We start from the raw sequence: 22,447 nt of genomic DNA on the forward strand, positions 1-22,447 counted from the left end.
CTAGGCTTCTTCCTTCTTCACGCCTGTTGAAAGCATTCCCCATGAAAGTATAATGGAAATAGGGAGTTAGAAGAGTCCAGAGTTAGGAATTACCTGAGTAGGTGAGCAACATACCTCAATGAGAAAAGAAAGATGGAAAAACGGGAAAAAGGGTAGTGACTTCCACAATAAGAGAATATTGCAGTTGGGATACCAGACATGAAAAGGTTTAGGCATTTGAGACTATTAGGATGATGGTTCTTAAAATGCAACTAAGTAATTGTACTGTACCTCTCATCTGCCTGAAAGCAATGATCATAAGTGGTGGAATTTCTCATCATTGGGGCTCTCTATTGCTTCACTTGATAATTTGCCCGTAAGTTGTAGTTCAGAAGAGTGGAATGTGAAAAGATATCTGTTCCTTTAAAATATTTTTGATCAGCACTTTAAAAGAATGTGAGAATTCATCCTTTCTAGCCTTTAAAAAGTGGAATTGCAGGGGCTTTTTTTAATGGGGGGAAAAACATTAGGGAGGTTCCATAAAGGGATTCAGCTCCCCAAAAGTAAGAGTAATTTCTGCATTGCAAATTGGGATGACGGAATGTTTCTCCTGTTTTTTCCCTTTGGGGTCAAGCTAATGGAAATAAATAGAATTTGGACTCTAATTTGATTGCATTTAGCCTACTTTTAAGGGTAGGCAGGAAAATCCAGGGATAGGTGGCATTGTTACTTGCTGGCATAATTATTGTAGATATTTATATGATCTTTGATCATAGATTCGTTCTCTATTATCGGGTTATTTGGGTCATGTAGACCTTATAGGAGATAACTGTTGAAGCACATGCATAAGATTCATTCAAGTCAACCTCATTATTGTGATTCAATTAAATAAATACGTACTAAGTGCCTAATAAAAGGCACTTTTTTGGTGCTATTTCAAGGTCAGACTTCTTATTTCAGTGTCCTAGGGACTGGGGTCACTGAAGCTAATGGAAGTGTGGAATAAAACTGAGGAAGAATATTTAAGATAATTGCTGCTCTGTGTTACCTTCAGAAAGAACCCTTTCAACTACTGGGGATAACCTACAAGGAGCAGGAAGTGGCACTTTCTTTCCTCTGATGTCTAAGTGAAGCAAAATAAGCTGCTTCTCTACCTTTGGTCAGTGAAAATTGTCCCTTGGTGAATCTTTAACCTTTACTTTCCTTCTGAGAACAAATACTCCTCAAGAAATCATAAACTAACTAGCATAAGGCATTCCAAGCATACCTTGGAATCGAAATTTGAAATGCCACAGAAACTTCTATAGACATTTTTTTGACTTTGAAAGTCCAGTGCAAGGGATACACAGAGGTGGATAGACCTTGAATTTTCCACTGAATTTCAGTGGAATTGATCATGTAGGATTGAAACCATTGTTAAGTGCACCCTCTTAGGTGAATATAGCACATTTTGTTATTTCTCACGTTGTTCTTCAAGAAGAGATCTCTGCAAATATATCAATGTGATGGAAAAAACAAACATGCTAAACCTTAGAGCAGGATCTGCTGATTGGCTTAGTGGCATCTTTACATATGACATACAAAATTTGCATGTATGTATTAAACCAAATCTTAAAAACCCAAGGAAAAGGAGTTGACATTTCAGAGAGCTCCTACAAGTTTCACCAATGTACGTATGTAAGATTAACAATTGAAAAGAGGAACCTGATGTATCTGATAGTTATTAGCTCCCTATTTGTGGTTGAAGGAGTTCATGCGCAGAAGGAACAGGGTGGGGTCATGTCATAGGCAGCTCGGTGACACTGGATTTGGGGATCCCCTAAGGGGAGATCATAGTTCAAATCCTGCCTCACACTTAACCTCTGCCTCAGTTTCCTCACCTTGTAAAAACAGGATGGTTGTGAGACTCAATGAGAGAACATTTAAAGCACTTTGTAAACAGTAAGGCAAACAAATGCTAGCTACCATCTGTGTATTCGTACACATGAAGCTTGTGACTAAAGACCTGTGATTTCGTCAGTTAAAGGAGTTTCTCACTCAGGAATTATTCTGTACCAATGCAGATCAGCATGGATTAGCATTTTGAGAGTTGGAGGCAAGCTGGAAAGCATTCCAGGCTTGGACTGTGCTCTTTTACATACATCGTCCATACATAGGCACAAAGATTTGGGGAGGTAATGTGTAAGGAACATCAAAAGGGCCAGTTTGGCTTAGACATTGGGTGCAGGGAAAAGGGATGATGTAGATCGGAAATAGGTCCCAATGCACTGGCCTAATCATTAGGCCACATGGTGCCAAATGAATTTAGGTGAGTATTTTTTAAATTTTCAAAAGTATTTCCCATCATAGCCTTTCTATTTTTGAGAAACTGAACTGAACCCTTAACTCAATGGAAATTTAGACCTTGGTGAAAATCAAATGGAAAATTGTGCTTTCAAGAGTGGTCTGAAGACAAGGTAAGGTAGAACATTTTGGGTTTCCTGATTATTCAGGATAAGCTATAATAGGCTTGAGAAGACAATAAAGCAAATAAATTATATTCAGGCCCTTTGCATGTATCCATTGACAAATTATACCTTCTTTTACTCATTCAAGTAACTATAAGAACTTAGTTCCCTAAGGCCAGATACTTTATTAGCTTAATTTATTCAGGTTGAAAGTAACGGGGCAGCTAGGTGACGCAGTGGATAAGGCACTGGCCCTGGATTCAGGAGGACCTGAGTTGAAATTGGGCCTCAGACACTTGACACTAGCTGTCCCTGGGCAAGTCACTTAACCCTCATTGCCACACAAAACAAACTGTAGGGACCAATTTTTAATTGGGGGGTGTTAGCTAGGTGGCTCGCCGCAATATTGGAGCAAGGAAGGAGACTGACAGCCTCCCTCAAAACAAAGCAGGATTTATTTAACAAGAACAAACTTAAAAAACAACAACAGAGGATCAGTAGGATTAAGGGAAAGGAAATAAAATGGGGAAAGGGAAGTAATACAACCTGAATCACACTACCGCCCAGGAATCAGCTGAGAATACACAGCAGCATCCTGTCGCCTTCCAGCTTCAAGCTAGAATGGCGAAAAACCTCCCTTCCCAGCAGACCCCAGGTTGACCACACATAGCCCCCAGCCAATTGGCTGGCCGCTCTGACAGTCACATGACTGCCCTCACTGGGCTTCCAATCATAATTTTGCCAGGCCCATGTAGGCGTCAGCGAGTGGTGATGATGTGAGGTGCCAGCGCCATGGTGATGGCTACAACCAGTGGGTGGAGCACCGTGCCATTTGCAGAGCCCCAGGCCAGTGCATGCACAGAGGATTTTTTAAATTCTAGCCAAAGATGGGGTCATAAAAACCTCAAATAACAATTCTTTACAAAACAAAAAAAGTAACAGATTAGTCTCTTTCCTACTTGGATGTCAAGAATTCTCACTAATTTAGACTAATTCTCAGCAAACATTTCAAAACCATACCTGATTTAGTCCCTGTGCTCTTTAGAATTTTCTTTATTGTCTTTTAATCTAATTTTAGCTGCTTATCTTGCCATACTGACTGACCACTCTTGGTGTGCTCACTGGATAAGCCATTCTTAGAATGAGTAGTTCAAGACCCACTCCAGCTTGGCTCATAGCTTTTATGCCAAATAGTCTTAGCTCACCCAAGATTTAGGGAAAGAGTTAATATAGTACTCAGCTTGAAGTGTGTATGTCTCCATTGTGAATCATTCATGCTTCTAGGACGGAGGGATACCTTTAGGTGTAACAGATTACTTTATGACTTGGGAGTCAGTACTTTCACATACAGACAGTCTCACTTGATCTTAACCATGCCCCTATGAGAGTGGATCAGGGGTTCTTAATTGATAGATGAGTCTAAGACTGAGGAGTGATTGGCATTAAGTGCTAGAACCAGACTGAGTCCCAGCCCAGGGGTATGGTCCACTAAACCACTGCTTTTGTTGAGAAGCACTTTGAAAGCTGTCTTGTTTATTCAACAAATATTTATTAAGCACCACTATCTAAGCTATAAAACATATCAAGAATTCACATATGTGATGTTCAAAATCTAATGTAGGTCCTAACCTTCCCCCCCCCCCAGTTTTTTTTTTGGGGGGGGCGGAAACTGGCTAAGATTTACTGATAAATTCAGCAAGAGTTTAGGCTTTTAAGGATTTATTAAAGTGTATTAAAAGTTAGTGAAGAGAGAATAGAAAACCCTAGTTTAGATCTATTCAGTATAGCCAGAGGGAAACCCCTGCTTTTTCTAGAAGTCCATGTGAAGTCCCCCACCACGCCAAAGTCCTGGACGAAAAGGGGACCCTTCTTTTCTCTGCCGTCACCAAGCCAGTTCCAGATGAAAAGAGAATGATCTTCCACCGCTTTTCCCAGAAGCCCTCTGTGAAACAGGAAGCAGGGCCGTCCATACACACAGCTCCAAGCTAATTGGTTGGTAGCTTTGATTGGCATGACTACAGGTGGTTCTATAGAAGTAACTTCTGGACACCAGGCCACATGCTTCCTCCTCAGGGTGGAGCTCTGATTCTCACACATAGCTAAAAATAGTCTCCTGTTTCCATTTGTTGTCAAGAAGAAAGAAGTATCCTGTTTTATCTCTCCTCAGCATCTGTGAAGATTGGTATGAGGCCATGGGAGAATGTGATTAAGCGTCCATAAAAAAGCAGTTCCTTGTCTGACAGCAAAATGAAAATGTTGATGAGACACTAGGATCCTGGTTTATAAGGAACATGTTGGTAGTAAGGATACCCTATGTATAACTAGGAGGTCCTCAGCCCCAGTATCACATCAAAGTAGTACCAAATATATATCGAAAGTCACCAGAATGTTCAAGGTCTTGCCAAAAGGTCTGATCCTCCCTTTTATATAGGAGGTTCTGAAGATGTCTTCAGAGGTAGGTGTGAGCCTGGTGACCTAGCTCACGTTAATCGTTTGATAGCTTCAATCCACTCAGCTCTCTCTGCCTTGCTGCTGGCCTGGATATAGTAGTGGACATCATCCTTAGTGATCACTTTGAAGAGGTTGCCCTGCACGTTGCCTTTAACACCTAGAGAGAAAAGTCAGCTAGTAAAATGATGGATTGCTTTTAAAACCCCTGCTTTGAGCTTCCGTGTAACAACAAATATGCTCTTGCCCACCGGGTAAGAAAGAAAATTTCAGTAAACCACCGCAGGCCTTGCCCTGTTGGAGCTTGGCTTGGTGAGAAGATGCACATGTACCTGTGATACTTATGTGCATTAGAATGGTGCCACACAATGGTACATGAGGTATGGAGAGGGAGGTGTTTGGAACCCAGGAGATGCTTGCCAAAAGTGCACAGTGAGTAAGAACTAAGTGCCTCTGGACAACTCTCAAGAGGGTAATTACAAGATAAGTGGCAAATTTGGGTTGGTAGGAAGAATTGCAATACTGTAAGTGCCATCACCAATGAAATCACAGGTCTAAGCCACAGGTCTAAGCCACTGTTCAGTAAATCACAGGGCAAGGAAAGGCATCAATGTGATGCAGTCCGTCTCATTGTTTTTCATTATCTCCTGATTGTGCTTTGGACTTGACCAGTGGAATGCACAAGTATCACATAGTCATGCCAGAAAGAAAAATGCCTCATCCCTGTGCCTGAGGCACAGAAATTCCATTTTCTGGGGGCAGAATAAAACATGAGAATGTAGAAAAATAATGAAATAGTCAAAGACTGGTTGCCACATCAACACTCCTCACCTGCCTTTTTTTACTACCAGTTCTGAAATAGTAGCAGCAGACACGATCCTTCCTATCGTACCTCCAAGAAGTATAAAGGTAAAAAGGAGCTATCTTTTTCACCTAGCCAACCTGTGCAATCCCCCCCCCCTTTTTTTTTTATCAGTGTAGAGCTCCTCAGACATTGGATGAATGCCTATGCTCCCTACTATCTTGGGGCGGTATGCAGAAGCTGCCTCTTACCAGTGGGAACTCCATTATCCTCCAAAGCAGAAACGAGGGAGCCACGGAGAGAAAATCCACCAACTGGCCTGTTCTCCTCCTGTAAATACAGAAAAGAAATCCAAGTGAGAATCATGATTGCATCAATGCAAAAAGAAATGAGTTCCCTTCGACTACAGAAGTAAGATTTGCTTGAAGAGAACAAAATACTGGCAACAGAAATCGTGGCTAAAGTTGAAAGCCACGTGGCCAGGTCCTGTGCACAAGTGTCTGGGATATTTGCAGAATCACTACTTTTCAAGTTAGTATCAATTCTGTAATGTTAGCCTTACTTCTCCTTGCTGACTCTGGATGTCTGTTAGCTACATCTTCATGAATAAAGTCTGGTAATTACTTCTGGCCTAACCCCTTTCCCTGACAAAAGAACAGAGTTCTACACAATTAAAATTTTCTTTCCCTAAAGCTGAATTTCTATCATCATGACATCTGACCCACCCTGCTCATCCAAAAACATTTTTACAACAGTATAAAAATTGGCACATTAACCAAGGGATATCACAAAGAAATACATTGTTCATTGTTAAATTAATGTAACAGTAAATACGAGTTAGGAGGAAAGAGATGACTATGGGCTTTACAAAGGCTTCATCGAAGAGATACTACTTTAGCTGGGGCTTAAATGATAAATAGCATTTTAACAGCTAGAGAAGTAAGGTTCAATATCATGAGCAAAGACAGGAAAGGGCAAGGAGGTATTTTCAGGAAATCCATGTGACAGGGTCGGAGGGTCTGTGTAGAAAAACTAAAGATAAGACTGGAAAGGTAGGAATCGGGTCAGATTATGGAAGACTTGAATGAAAGGATAAGAAAGCCAAAATCTATCATCACAGGTGAGGCAGGCCTTCCCACCAGGTAATCACAAGTGATCATCTTAAAGACAGACCTATGGGGTGCCATAATGAAACTGATTATTAAGATCTGGTATGCTTTGGAGGGGGAGGAAACTGGAAGCGAGAAACACAGAAAATTCTGTAAGAAGGGTTCTGCTGCAGTAATCAGATGAAAAAAGTTCAAACTGGTAATAGTATTGTCCACTGAAACAGAAAGGAAGAACAATTATAAATCAATTTAAGAAGAAAGAGATGGCTGGAAAGGGTAAAAAACATCACACCTCACATTTCATTGAGAGGACCTTCCTGGAATAAATGACTTGCCCAGGGTCACACAGCTAGTAAGTGTCAAGTGTCTGAGGCCAGATTTGAACTCAGGTACTCCTGACTCCAGGGCCAGCACTTTAACTACTGTGCCACCTAGCTGCCCCCGAGAGGACCTTCTGGAAAACAATCCTCAGGGATAGGTATCAATCCCAGGGCAGGTGCTGAAATGTGCTATTGCTCACCTTGGAGGGGTTGTAATAGTGTAGGAAAGCAGGTTCACTCCTCAGAACAAAGCGTCTCACCTTCCAGTTTTTCCTTTTGTGTCCCTGGAACAGAGAAAACTAATTGTTCCATAAAACCCTTTCACACATCAGCCTCATCTTTAAGCAGGTTCAAGCAGGTTCGATCAGAACCTGAAAGCCCAAATATTGCAACATTGTTTTGGGGCCACCCCTGAAGTCATCCCCTGATCGGTGGAGTTTTACAAGAAAAGGGACTCTATTTTGCAGAACTGATAGGATCAATAATGGTGAGAATAGAAAAAAATGGAGTGTGTTGTCCTAATCGAAACAAAACTTAGAGGGAGGGGGAGAAGCAGGAAGGCAAGTTAAGGAAATAGGGTTTGCTTTTTGAACAAACTTTTTTTGTACGTGTTCTGTAATTTCTGACTCTTTGTGACCCCAATTGGGGTTTTCTTGGCAAAGATACTGGAGTGGTCTGGCATTTCCTTCTCTAGCTCATTTTACAAATGAGGAAACTGAGGCAAACAGGGGAAAGAGACTTGCCCAGGGTCGTACAGTTAGGAAGTCTCTGAGGCCAGATTTGAACTCATATCTTCCTGACTCTAGGCCTAGAGCTCTATCCACTGAACCACCTAGCTGCCTTTCACATTGATATAAATATATAAGTATAAAAGTATATAAGATATGGGTTCAAGTGCTGGCCTTAGCAGATGTTGGTGGCATGACTAAAGTGCCCCAGACTAAGTCACAGATGAATTCTTTTTTTTTTTTTAGTGAGGCAATTGGGATTAAGTGACTTGCCCAGGGTCACACAGATAGTAAGTGTTAAGTGTCTGAGGCCGGATTTGAACTCAGGTACTCCTGACTCCAGGGCCGGTGCTTTATCCACTGCACCACCTAGCTGCCCCCACAGATGAATTCTTGATTGAAATGGGTGGAGGAGAGAATTTCTGTATACAAATAACACCTTCATGTCCAGACCCCTCCTTCTCCTCTACTAAAATACAAATATATTTTGAACTTGTTTCTTGTTGCTAGAGTCTGCGATCCAGATTTCACCAAAGTATTATTATAAGCATTATCCTTGCCTCTGTTTTCTGTTCTTCCCTCATCCCCTGGCTATTGCATCTGGAATGGTATTCTCCTGCCCACCTGAGATGCCCGTTTAGCTATACCTGCTTGGCTAAATATCCTTGTTTAATCACTGTGCCACTCAGTTCAGCGGTGCTAAAGTTGAATTCTTCCTTTGAACTTGTCTTCTTCTTACAACTTTCAGTCTACAGGAGATAAAAAAAGGAGCAACAATTGGGCTTCGAAGAAAATTAAATTTCTTAATTCAAAAACAGATCAGAACTCAAGTTATTCAGGTGTGACTAATTCTACCCCTTCCCATACATGTGTAGCACACACTGCACAATTCTTTCTAACCTCCTCTATGCAAGTCTGTGTATCTAGCAGCAGGCAGTGGAAAGAAAGATACCGTAAATGGAGGTCCTGCTACCACTTACAAAAATGTACAGGGCTGTGGAATCATCTAGGAACTGCTCCGCTAAATCCCCTGAGCGAATGGCTTCGGTGCTCCGGTTTCCAATGGGCTTAAGGAAATTCTCCTCCATCAGCATGGAGGCGAGAGTGACAGCTTCAATCCGACTAGCAGCAAAGTGACTGGAGATGAGCCAGTCCACCAGAGAAGAGCCTGGGGGAAGGTGAGGACAGGTCAGATCTCACTAGGGCAGAAGACACTGCCTCCTTCACAACTAGACTGACAACTCTCCCAGCATCTGCCCTGTGAAACAGCCAGCTCATCCTAAATGAAAACAGACTGTCGGACAGCACAACCCTAGAGCAGACTGAAAGATTGACAGCAATGTGTCCCTGCAATGACAAAGCCTTGATGGCACACCCCACTACCCAAATAGCTTCCCGACAAATTCTATCTCGGCACAGCCAAGTGGGCCAGCACATGCCTCTGAGCTCAACTCAAGCAAGCCTAGGCACATTATCTCTGTAACCCCTTGAGCAAAATTCCAGACTCCCATCTATCTTTGTATTTTCCAATGTAGAGTCCAACCCACCCTCCCCTAGCAGCCTACAAGTGGCTAGCTCCTTGGGCATACCAATGAAGGTCTTTTTGTAGGTGCTTCCCTGTTCCATGTTGGGCGATGGGCGTATTCCACAGCTACTGTCATGCATCTTGTCAATTATATCACTATGCAATGCAGGAGAAAGGAATTAGTGTCTTGTTCAATGTGGGACAGGCACCCTTTGCCAAAGTGTACCAATCTAGCCCTGGTGTGTAAGGGAAGAGACTTGGCCAAAGGTAGTCTAGAGGCTACTAAAGTATGGATTAGCAGCAATGCATCAAGAGTGCTTGGCAGGAGCGGGAGGTAGTTCTGAGCCTAACACAGTGTAGTAGAGAGCAATGGAGAATGAGGTGCAGAATTCGAGATCAAATATAAAACCCTTCATAACCGGGCTCCCTCCTAACATTCAAGTCTTCTTACACCCAACACCTCCCAATGTACTTTGCAATCCAGTGATACTGGCCTTCTTCAACCTCACACAAGATACTATCTCCCAATTCCAGACATTTTCACTGTCTCCTATTCCTGGAATTCTTTCCCTCCTTATCTCCATATCCTGGCTTCCATGACTTCCTCCAAATCTCAGCTAACCCTTCTTTCTTATTCATCTGTAGTTGCTTGCATGTTGTGTCTGTCATTGAGAGCAGGGACTGTCTTTTGCCTTCATATCCCCAGCACTTAGCACAGTGCCTGGAACGTGGTAGACACTTAATAAATGTTTCTTAACTGACTGACTGAGATGCTTCAAAGAACCATTTGCAGGTTAAAGTAAAAAAAAATATCAACCAGGGATGGGAAGGTTGACACCTGAAAGAATAGGAGGAACTATGGATCAAGCATGTGCCATTATTGGGCAGCTAGGTGGTCCAGTAGATATAGCACTGGGCCTGGATTCAGGAAGACCTGAGTTCAAATCTAGCCTCAGATACTTAACTAGCTATGTGACCCTGGGCAAGTTGCTTAAGCCCGTTTGTCTCAGTTTCGTCATCTGTAGAATGATCTGGAGAAGGAAATGGCAAACCACTCCAGTATCTTTGTCAAGAAAACTCCAAATGGGGACACAAAGAGACACGGCTGAAACAACTGAACCACAAAAATGCATTATTATTATTATTTTTTTTTTTTTTTTTTGGTGCAGGCAATGAGGGTTAAGTGACTTGCCCAGGGTCACACAGCTAGTGTCAAGTGTCTGAGGCCACATTTGAACTCAGGTCCTCCTGAATCCAGGGCAGGTACTTTATCCACTGCACCACCTAGCTAGCTGCCCCACAGAATGTAGCATTATTAATCACTTGCCCTTAAAAGCTCTGAAGACAGTGATAAATGAAGGACAGGTCATGGAAAGAGGGAGTGACACTTACTGAAGGCGGATGTGAGAGGGAAGCTGGAAGGAGTTTTTCATGATATGAAGCTGCTGGACTTTTCCTGGTTGGCCAGCATGGATTGCACCTGTTATCTCAAAGGCCCAGGCATCCCTCTCTTCTCTGGAACAAGCCTCCAAGAAGTAGTCCGTGGATGTCCTGGTCCTTAGCTTAATGAGGAGCTATGGCAAGAGATGGAGTCAGCCAATCACATTGGAGCTTGGCAAGAATACATAAAACAGTAGAAGGGTTGGGACATCCTCTGGGACCCAACCAGGATGGAGCAAAGAATCCCAACAAGATCAGATTCTAGGCACCAAAGTCCCTTAGCATTTTAGGTCCTTTGGGATAATGATTTTCTATAAGTCTAAAATTCTCATTACCTATAAATTGTCATCCTCTATTGAACTTGCTTAGGCTTTTTTTTGTGGGGGGGAGCTGGGCAATGAGGGTTAAGTGACCAGGGTCACACAGCTAGTAAGTGTCAAGTGCCTGAGGCCGGATTTGAACTCAGGTCTTCCTGAATCCAGGGCTGGTGTTCTATCCACTGTACCACCTAGCTGCCCCCTTGCTTAGGCTTTGAACTGCTCATGATTTCATCATAGCAGACTCATGATTTCATCATAGTCATAGGATTTAAAGGTAGAAGTGACTTCCACTTGTTATCTTTTGAAATTGGTCAACAGTAATCTGGAATCGTTTACTAAGGATTCTTAAAATGCAATATTTTAGAGTAGCTGAACTTCTATTCTCTCTACAGTAAAAATGAGAAGGTCAGACCAGATGACCTCTCCGGTTCCTTCTGGCTCTAAATCTGTAAAATGATGACCTCATCCCTAATCTCACTCACCAACAATGAAAGGCTTCTTCCAGATAAGACTAGCTGAGCACAGATAAGAACAGCTAGGGTGCAGAAGAGGAAACCTCTCAGCAACCTTCTTTGGTATTCAGACACCATCCCCCACCCCCTTAAAGAGAGTACATTCCCACGGTCAATTCTCTTCCTTTATTCTCTCTCCATAATCTGTCACTTGTCAGACTCCCAAATCTTATTCTCCAAGACTCCATTACCCTACCCAACCCCAAACCCCACACCTACCCCCCCCTCCCAATTCTATCCTGTGCTTCCATTTGCCTATTTTAACATTCTGGTTTCACATTAAAACTTTTTATAGCCTACAACTATAAAAGGCAGCTATATAGTTAGGCACAGTGGATAGAGTGCTGGACCTGGAGTCAGGAAGACCTGAGTTCAAATCCAGCCTCAGACACTGACTAATCTGTGTGACTCTGGGCAAGTCACTTACCTAACCTCTGTCTGCCTCATTTTCCTCAGTTGTAAAAAGGGGGGAATAATAGCACTTACTTCCCAGGTTTTTTGTGAGGATAACATATTTGTAAAGTGCTTAGGCACAGTGACTAGCTTCTTATTTCTTAAGCATTATTTAATTTACTATTGGCATGTATTAAGTAGGCACTTATAAATGCTTTTTTCCTTCCTTCTATAAAGGGAGAGAGTATGTCTTATACTTTGTAGCCCTAGTACCTAGCATATTCCATTATATAATGAATAAATATCAATTGATTCATTGATCTGATTGCTTTATAAGGATGGGGTAGGCTTGTCTCTAATTTGAAGAAGGACAAATCTTAGCACAAGTCAAGAGTCAATCGCCAAAATAGTCAAAGTTGCATAGTGGTTAGAGTGCTCAATTTGTAATCTAGAATCTTGGATTTTAACTCTGCCACATGTATGATCATGGGCACCACTTCTCAGTGCCTGAGTGTCTTTATCTGTAAAATGGGACTAATGGCAGTTATGCTACCTACCCCAAGGAGATTTTTTTTAAACAATGAGTTCTCTCTTTATTTATTTATTTATCTGTTTATCTATTTATTTATTTATTTGCAGGGCAATGGGGGTTAAGTGACTTGCCCAGGGTCACACAGCTAGTAAGTGTCAAGTATCTGAGGCCAGATTTGAACTCAGGTACTCCTGAATCAAGAGTCGGTGCTTTATTCACTGCGCCACCCAGCTGCCCCCCAAGGAGATTTTTTTGATGAAAGAATTCTGGAAACAAAGTGTCATATAAATGTGAATTATTATCATCATTATTACTATTAAAAGAGTAATAAAGTGGTGAACAAAACATCACGTTGACCACACTAAGAAGAGACCAAAGTAGACTATAGTGGTAAGAGTCCGGGGATGAGTAGAGAAGAAAGAGCTAAAAGGCAGGGACTTTCATCCCACTGTTTTTCTTTTCTTTAAGTTAAAAAAAGTAAGAACAGGGGCAGCTAGGTGGCGCAGTGGACAGAGCACCGGCCCTGGATTCAGGAGGACCTGAGTTCAAATTTGACCTCAGACACTTAACACTTACTAGCTGTGTGACCCTGGGCAAGTCACTTAACCCCAATTGCCCCGCAAAAAAAAAAAAAAAAGAAAAGAAAAGCTATAGAGGGGCAGAGGAGGACCTGAGTTCAAATCTGGTCTCAGACACTTAACACTTACTAGCTGTGTGACCCTGGGCAAGTCACTTAACCCCAATTGCCTCACCAAAACAAAAAACAAACAAACAAAAAAAGTAAGAACTCTTTTCACATACCGGTCTATTCTCATACTCCAGGCAGGGGCATGTGATGCTGCAGCCATCCAGGAGGATCTGACCTTTAGGGGAAGCCTCTTTCCTGCCCCCCTCAAGCTTATAATACAGCAGCGTGTTCTGCCTCAATACAAACCATCTCACCTTCCAGTTGTGGACAATGTGACCCTGTAGGCAAATGGAAATTCCATGTCAAAACCACGCAGTTTGCCAGCTTGGAAAGCCACCCACTCTCCTCCCTCAAGATATCAACCGAACTGTGGGGCAGCTAGATGGCACAGTGGTTAAAGCACCGGCCCTGGAGTCAGGAGTACCTGAGTTCAAATCTGGCCTCAGACACTTAACACTTACTAGCTGTGTGACCCTGGGCAAGTCACTTAACCCCCATTGCCCCGCAAAAAAAAAAAAAAAAGATATCAACTGAACTGAGGTCAGGCAAGTGTGCCCCATGGCCAAGTAGTAACTGGCATGGGCACACTCCCCTGCACCTCCCCTAAATAAAAAGGGTTGGATTGTAGCTCTAAACTCTTTCAACCAGAGAGAAGTGAATGCATCAATTTGCTGGATTACTTTCTGTTGTATGTATATGTAACAGAAACTCTTAGGTCTCAGTGTCCTCATTTGTCAAATAAAAGCTTTGGAACTAAATAACTTCCAAGGTCCCTTCCAGCTCTAAGACCTGTGATGCTATGATTTCAGCCTTCATATCAGGTCGTTGGTCTTGAGGTTTTTGACTACCTCCTCTCTTTGTGCCTTTGAACAGATCATTCTCCATGCCTGGAATCCCCTCCTTTCTTCCGTACTCCCTCTTAGAATCCCTACTTTCACTCAAGGCTCCATTCATTCCATTGGAAGATGTTCTTTATACCATTAGTTATAAATACTCTCTATTTCCTCAGAGGTCTTGAATACTTTTTTGGGGGGGAGGGGAAAGGGGCAATGAGGGTTAAGTGACTTGCCCAGGGTCACACAGCTAGTAAGTATCAAGTGTCTGAGGCTGGATTTGAACTTCAGGTCCTTCTGAATCCAGGGAGAGTGCTCTATCCACTGTGTCACCTAGCTGCCCCCTTGGATACTTTAAAATTCTGGGCTTCTTAAAAGTCAAACCTGGCAAAATGTGTTAAGTCCTAAGTCCCTGACTAGTCTTCCTTCATTTTGTGAGTAGGGCCAGAAGAAAGTACAGTAATGGATGGTATATGTATTTGAGGGAGAGTGTGCCCTAGGCTGATGATAGGGAGATGTTTGATAGTTACATTTTTTACTCTGTCATTTTAGTAAATAACTTTACTAACAGTTTAATTGGGGAGGGAGGGATGGAGAAAGTTTGGAACTCAAAATTTTATTTAAAAAATGCTAAAATAGAGAGCAGCTAGGTGGCGCAGTGGATAAAGCACCAACCCTGGATTTGGGAGGACCTGAGTTCAAATCTGGCATTAGATGCTTGACACTAGCTGTGCGACCCTGGGCAAGTCACTTAATCCTCACTGCCCCACAAAAAAAATGCTAAAATTTATTTTTGCATATAATTAGAAAAATAAAATATTATTTTTTTGAAAAAGAAAAAAAAAGAAAAAAGAAAGCATGGTAAACATTTGTAGCTGATGGGTCATGGCAGCCATACTGTACCCAAAGTATTCAAACTTACACTAAACAAGAAAATTGGTTGGAAAAGGGGAGGTTTTGGCCTTAACTAGGCCAACGGTGGGAGGGGCCAAAAAGAATGAGTTTGGTTCCCAGCCAAGCCACAAGGTATATCAGAAAGCAAGGTCTGGGCTTGTTTCCCAGAGTCAAGTATAATAATGGTTACGTTCCAGCTTGGTGAAGGTTTGTTTCTATTGGAGTCAAAGCTCCCAAGAACATTCAAAAACTCATTCCTTCACTCCTTCATTCAATAAGTATTTATTTATGTATCAAGCCAAAACTTTCAACTTAGGCATTCTATCAAATGTTATTGAGAAATACAAAAAGAAATAGGAGATATGGTCCCTGTCAATGTTATTTTAAGTATGAGCAGAAAATCATATTGCATAAAAACCTTGGGAGACCAAGAATACAGGCACAGAGGTCAGTGTCATTATCAAATAAAACTTCCAACAAGGTTTATCCAAAACACCATAATTATAGCTTTGCATATATGGTGATCAGACCCAACAGTAAGCGGTCAACAGAAATCTCTATAGGGAATATTACACACCCAAACCAAGTTTTAACATTTGTTTTTCCTCCTAGCTTTTGGGGATCAATGAACATCAACTTTTATTGATGATCAATGAATGATCGTCTGTCATTTCTTTAACACTATAAACAGTTTAATTTTATTTTAAATATACACATACATTAAGAGGCAAAGAAAGTTTCATTTGTTTTTTTACTTTCCATTTTCTGAACCTGACATTCCATCTCCTCTCTGTGCCCTCGAACAGTCTGTTCTCCATGTCTGGAATGTTCTTTCTCACCTCCCCCTCTTAGAATTTCTAGTTTCATCCAAGGCTTCCACCTTCTACAGGAGACATTTCTGATACCTAATGGTTACCAGTGCTCCATACCTCCTCAAATTGTGTGTATGTGTTGAGTACATACATATATATACATACATACATATATACACACATACATATGGTTATATGTTTCTTTTTATTAGAATGTAAGTTCCTGGGGCAGCTATGTGGCACAGTGAATAGAGCACCAGTCCTGGAGTAAGGAGGCCCTGAGTTCAAATCTGACTTCAGATACTTACTAGTTGTGTGACCCTGGGCAAGTCACTTAACCTTGATTACCTCAAAAAGAAAAAGAAAAAGAATATAAGGTCCTTGAGATCTGAGACTGTCTCACTTTTCGGGGGGGTGGGGTGGGGCAATGAGGGTTAAGTGACTTGCCCAGGGTCACACAGCTAGTGAGTGTCAAGTGTCTGAGGCCGGATTTGAACTCAGGTCCTCCTGAATCCAGGCCTGGTGCTTTATCCACTGTGCCACCTAGCCACCCCCCTACATCACACTCCTAATGGGAAGAAGTAAAGGAAGAGAGAGGATTATGAACTAATCACACAATGTTTTGGGGGTTTTATTGTTGTTGTTGTTGTTGTTGTTGTTGTTGTTGTTGTTTTTGTGGGGCAATGAGGGTTAAATGACTTGCCCAGGGTCACATAGCTAGAAAGTGTTAAGTGTCTAAGGTCACATTTGAACTCAGGTCCTCCTGAATCCAGAGCCAGTGCTTTATCCACTGAGCCACCCAGCTGTCCCTACACAGAAAAGGAGGAAGGAGAGTGAGGCCTAGGCTGAAGGTGCTCACAGAGAATGAGAAAGGAGATAATGCAGTGAGAATGGGCTCCCCTTGCAACTCTCATACCTGGTAATCTTGGGAAAGAGAGAAGGAAGGAGGAAGAGACCGGGACAAATAGATTTGGGGGAAGCTTAGTTTGTGTTGCATAATATGTTTGAGATGATAAGGAAAACTTAGGTTGACTGAATTTTTCTCCCCTCCCAGTTTGAGTAGAAGAATATCTAGAGATTATAGAGATTATTTAGGCAGCATGTGAAGCACCCTGATTGGCTGAGAAGTGTGCCTGAAATTTTAGAATTACTGAATGAGCTGAAGGAGGCAAAGTCCAAAAAGTGGAAGATGCCATCCCTTTTGTAGGCTGTAAGGGAACCTAGTCCAGAGAATTTATGCCCTAGCGAGGAGGAAGAAGCCACCATCACCATATTTAGAATTCAAAGGCCTGTGTTTGAATTCTGACTCTACTACTTACTTATGTAAATGATCTTGGGCACATTCTTTAACCTCTCTAAACCTCTGAAAGATGCCTAGGTTGGAAGAGATAAATAACCAAAGACCATAAACTTTTTTGAAAAGAAGTAATACAAAGTATCAACAATCACATAGAAATGCTTCCAATCATTAATAATAAGAAAAATTCAAATTTCTCTTACTAAAACAATTTTGAAGTACTAACTTGAAACACTCTGAAGTATTTTCTCACATCCATCAAACTGTCAAAAAATTTTTTTTAAAAAGGAAAATAATTCATGTTTGAAAGGCCTGAAAGAAGACAAGATTAAGCATCAGGTGGATGTATGAATTGGTCAGACCATTCCAGAACATTATCTGGACTCATATAGGAAAAAATTGGCTTCCTTTTGACTCAGTGTTCACAGGGTATCATGTGTGTGTATGTGTGTGTGCACACACATATATTATGCCAACCACTATTCTACATTCTGTATTTGTGTGCATATATACTCTATAATATACACACACATACATTTTGTATATATGTACATATAAATATACAGTATATATACACACATATAGACTCTGTATACATATACTCTATATTTGTGTGCGTATATATGTATATGTGTGTGTATGTATATATCCTTACCCTGTTTGACTCAGTTTCCTCATCTGTAAAATGAGCTGGAGAAGGAAATGGCAAACTACTCTTTGCCATTTCTTTGCCAAGAAAATCCCAAATGGGGTCACAAAGAGTCAGACAAGATTGAACAACATGTATGTATACACACATAATATAACATATACAGAGAATAGAAAGATGGTTGGTATGTATATGACATTTGTCAGTATACACACATACAGAGTTTAAAATGGTGGTTGACATAAACACGCATAAATGTATATACATATGCATACATATATACATATAGAATATCCTAAATATCTTAGTACAGTTTCTAGTTATTAAAGCTTAAAACCAAACTGAGAGGTTTGGAACACCTTGTATATACCACACATACTTCAGATTACCCTTGTCCAGGTATTTTTTTTTGTTGTTGTTGTTGTTTGTTTGTTTGTTTTGGGGGCAATAAGACTTAAGTGACTTGCCCAGGGTCACACAGCTAGTAAGTGTCAAGTGTCTGAGGCTGGATTTGAACTCAGGCCCTCCTGAATCCAGGGCTGGTGCTTTATCCACTGTGCCACCATTTGTACTTCATTTTCTTGTAAATGCAAGAAAGTGTATTTTTATGGGCTGAAATGTACAAGCATTGGAAGAGAGAAAGGGGCAGATGGGAGAATGAAGAATCCGGTGATGGTAATGGCAGCAGGAGAACAAGAAATAGTAACTAGGGCATTGATACAATTGATCTCTAACCCTAGGGATTCAAGCAGGCTCAGGGACTAAGGTCAAGAAGCCCAACTTTTAAGGCTGGAGTTTACCGATCAGACAAGTAGAAACTAAAGAAAAATGAAAGCCTGGGGGCTTTCTGGGCAAACCCCCTTGAATATTGGAACAAAGTAAGGGAATGATTCATTCCCAAACATCTACAGAATGAATTCATCCATTCAACAAACAGAAGACTAGCTTACTTTCTTTTCAGTACACCGCCCCCCGCCACTCCCCACCCCCCTGCCCCTTCCAGGGCTCTGCCTCCTCCTTCCACCCCCCTTCTCAATTAGGATCATCTCATAGACAAGGTGTCCTGGCACAAAGGCTAGAGAGAGGGTTTCCGGAAGCCCCTTCTCTAAGAAGGAGATGGGATAATAACACAACAGGCGACTCGATCCGCAGCTACTAGGCTGACTACAAGAGACTAACTTTTTTTTTTCTTTCTCCTTTTTATTTTTCACTGTACAAAAGAACCCAAGTCGAATGTGTGATATTTCCTTCCTCTAGCCCCTCAATTCCCTCCCTCCATCCTGTCACCCCCTCCCATTCCTACTCCCAACTCCCACCCCCACAGCCCAGATGATTACTCATCATGGGATATGCAAGAGAACCTCAAACCGGATTGAAGGAAGTCTAGACATCCATTTCAAGAAGTTAACTCTTGCTGGGTTTAAGGGTCATGAAATTTTTAGTGCCAGAGGGACCAATCCGACCCTTTCATTTTACAGATGAGAAAACTAAAGCCCGCGGCTGTGATTTGCCCAGGATCACACAACTCGGGGCTTCTGAATTCTCTTTCCAGAGCAGCTCCGATGATTTTTGATTTCACATTTTCTCTCCCTCTCCCTACTCAGTCTTGGCAAGAGAGGAGGCTGGCCAGAGAGGAGGTCCCAGCTTTCTAGCCTAGAGCAGTGACTGCTAGTCCGTTCTGGGTTGGGCTGATGCCTCTTGCCTCAGCCTGTTTTCAGGCTTTCTGCCTCACCTCTGGCAGAGGTGGCTAGCTGTACTTTGGGTACAGCAACTCCTAGGGTTAGGGAGCAAAGCCTTTGAAATGACCTTCTGGACGATGTCAACCCCAGAATCACAATGGACTTTTCCCAAAGGACCTCAGGGCTGCTCTTCCCAGGGAGAGGGGAAAGAGTGAGGGCGGAGGAAGCAAGCAAACTAGGTCCCCTTTACTTTGCTCATTGGATTCCGAGGCCAGGGAGCTGCTTGCTGCCCAGTGGCAGCCTACTACCCAAGGCACCCTTCTCTGAGAGTTTCACTCTGCAGGAAGGGGCTATAGCCTTCCAGCAGTCTTGAGCAGAGGAATGACATTACCCAAGACCACCTCCACTCCAGTTCTCTCCTCCCCGTTCCCCCTCCATTTTCTATCAGAAAAGCTTAGAAAAGAGCTGCAAAATCCATTTCAAGGGATCAGAAGTTAGGACCACCTTGACTTCAAACTAGCTCCTTTAACATTTCCTAACAGATTCATTCAACAAGTGAATTCATTGCTTACTATGTGCCAATCATTGTGCTAGGTTTGAGGATGAGCAAAAACCAAAACCATATTACATGAAATTATTATGTTTATTAATATATTATATTATTCATGATTATATATTTATTATAATTATTATATTAGTTTGTATACAGTAATATCTAATAACCAATCCTGAGTTCAAGTCCTACCTCAGTTACTAGTTTGTGATCTTGGGCAAGTCACAACCTCTTTGCCTCAGTTTCCTCTTCTAATAATAACAGCTAGCATTTTTATAGCACTTTAAGGCTTGCAAAGCACTTTACAAATATCTCATTTTGTCCTCACAACAATCCTGGAGGTAGGTGTTATTATCCCCACTTTACAGATGAAAAAACAGAATTAGGCATCTCATTTTCAGTCATGTCCCACTCTTCTCGACCCCTTTTGGAGTTTTCTTGGCAAAGATACTGGAGTGGTTTGTCATTTCCTTCTCCAGTTCATTTTTACGGATGAGGAAACAGAGACAAACAGGCTTAAGTGGCTTGCCCAGGGTCACACAGCTACTAAGTGTCTGAGGTTGAATTTGAACTCGGGTCTTATTGACTCCAGGTCCAACATTCCATCTCTTGCACCTTCAAATGTGGATAAAGTAGCACTTCCCTCCCGGGGTTGTAATAAAAACCAAATGAAAAAAATGAATGTAAAGTGTTTTGCAAGCCTTAAAACGCTATATAAATACTAGTTCTTATTATGTCAATTATTAATCATTACCATTATATGCTGGAATTGTAGCAATAAAAGTCAACCTAGTGACAGCAGGACAACTGGACTTCAGATCTCACCTCTGATGCTAGCTGCCTGCCCAAAGACAAGTTCGGCTCTCTCGCCCTCATTTTCCTCATTTACTAAGCTCATAATGTCAGTTAATAGCAACATGAACATAAAATTTTACCATTGTGGACATTTGGGATTAGCCGTTTCCTTCCCTCTTAATTGTTTGTGTGTCTCTTCTGGTCTTTCAGCTTGCAGTGGGCTGTCCTCTTCCTTCTGGACAGTCTAAGTTGTTCCTAGCCCACCCCACCCTTCCCACAAAAGCCACAGGCCACAGTTAGAAATTTTATGTCCCTCTTCACAACATTTTTCACAGACCACACTTTGAGCCTCCCAAAGTACCTCAGGAAAGGGTCCAGCTTGGCTGCTCTTTTGAAATCAGTAAAGTTGGAAGAATGCTTGTCACATGGCCCATCTGCCTTCTAACCAGGATAGGAAGGTGCGGGTCAGGACCAAAGAGAGGGGCACCGGTAGACACAAAGGATTGGGGGGGGGAGGGGAAGGGGGGGGTGCAGTTTTGGGGACGAGGAGCTGGAATTCCTGGGCTGGAGACCAGCCCAACATTCTGTAAAGGGATATTGGGGGAGGGGGGGCGGGACGCCTGGGCAGGGGAGACAGGGAACCAGGTCTGGTCCTCCACCTAGAAAGCAATTTTGATCTCTCCAGGCAAAAGTCCTCCCCGGAAGCTGAAAAGCAAGGCTAGTTAGCCTGCAGGTGGACATTCACTCACCCTTTTCACAAGGAAACCTTCCTTTAGCACTCCACCTTCCCGCTCCATCCTCGCGGACAGACGAGCCACTGCTTGTACTGAGGGGAGGAGAAGCCAACAGTTAAAGGGCTCCACCCTCTACAACTCAAAGACCTCACCTCCGCAGCCAGACTTCCTTCTTCTCCCCCTTCCACCTCCCCCTCCCTTCTCCTCTGCCTCCCAGCTCCCTCTCCACCTCTGACTCCTCCTTTTCCTCTACCATTCCAGGGTCCCCTTCTTCCTGCCTTTCCCCTTCTATGAATCAGGCACTATATCAGTAAGTAAGTGATTTGGTTTGGGTTGCTTCCAGGGAACACCCATTTGAGACTTCCTCGGAAAAACCACCTCCCTGGGCTGTAGAGCTGGGCCTCTTGGACTTTGGTATCACCTACACCTCAGTTTAGTGACTTAAGTTAGTTAAGTCATTCCGGGGAGACAGATGCAGGTGGGAGGATCAGAGTCCTTTCCCTACAGCCTTTCGGAGACCCCCTGCCAGACCTTCCTGGAATTCCGTCAGGTTTCTTTCAAGTGCAATGATTCCCCAAACCCGTACTTGTTGAATTTTGAGATACAACCCATTTTCCTCTTCAAAGTGCTGCAGAACAGATGGGAAACGATGGGTATAAAATGTTGCATATATTGCCCATTCTCTAAACTGCTTCCCAATCCCATTCCCTTCTTTTCATTCTTTGTTACAAGAGACCGCTTGCTGGGTGGGGGAGTGGAAGAGACCTAGGTGGGTTTGGTAGTAGAAACAATACTGGATTCGTAGTCAGAACCCTGGCTTCACATTTTGCTTATGATACATATACCCAAATAATTTGACTACCAGCTGCGGGTAAGCAAAGATTGTCAGATCAGAGAACGCCTGGTGACTGCGCTCTGAATGAATTACTTCCCACGGATATAGAGCGAGAAGAAGTCG

At 42.4% G+C, this 22,447-nt stretch overlaps 1 protein-coding gene across 1 annotated transcript; it reads right to left on the reverse strand.

Annotated features, from left to right (window-relative positions):
- Positions 1–4,169: 4,169 nt before the first annotated feature.
- On the reverse strand, positions 4,170–21,563 carry PLEK2 (pleckstrin 2). The gene is made up of 9 exons (XM_043988928.1): positions 21,505–21,563; positions 13,357–13,521; positions 10,751–10,932; positions 9,423–9,514; positions 8,814–9,001; positions 8,481–8,582; positions 7,306–7,389; positions 5,928–6,006; positions 4,170–5,034 (listed from the first exon to the last, which is right to left on the reverse strand). Exons 1-9 carry the CDS (start codon positions 21,550–21,552, stop codon positions 4,907–4,909), a joined length of 1,068 nt encoding a protein of 355 aa, XP_043844863.1. The 5' UTR covers positions 21,553–21,563; the 3' UTR covers positions 4,170–4,906.
- Positions 21,564–22,447: the final 884 nt, after the last annotated feature.

The sequence above is a fragment of the Dromiciops gliroides genome, chromosome 2 (genome assembly GCF_019393635.1).
Source record: "Dromiciops gliroides isolate mDroGli1 chromosome 2, mDroGli1.pri, whole genome shotgun sequence".
Lineage (NCBI taxonomy): Eukaryota > Metazoa > Chordata > Mammalia > Microbiotheria > Microbiotheriidae > Dromiciops > Dromiciops gliroides.

What these genes read in the sequence shown, in the direction of transcription:
- PLEK2 (XM_043988928.1), bottom strand. Translation starts at nt 21,552, where the DNA reads ATGGAGCGGGAAGGTGGAGTGCTAAAGGAAGGTTTCCTTGTGAAAAGG. An exon ending in TGGAGTATGAGAATAGACCG is followed by an intron (nt 10,933 to 13,356) that starts GTATGTGAAAAG and finishes CTCTTGCCATAG; the next exon opens with CTCCTCATTAAGCTAAGGAC. An exon ending in ACTATTACAACCCCTCCAAG is followed by an intron (nt 6,007 to 7,305) that starts GTGAGCAATAGC and finishes CTGTATTTACAG; the next exon opens with GAGGAGAACAGGCCAGTTGG.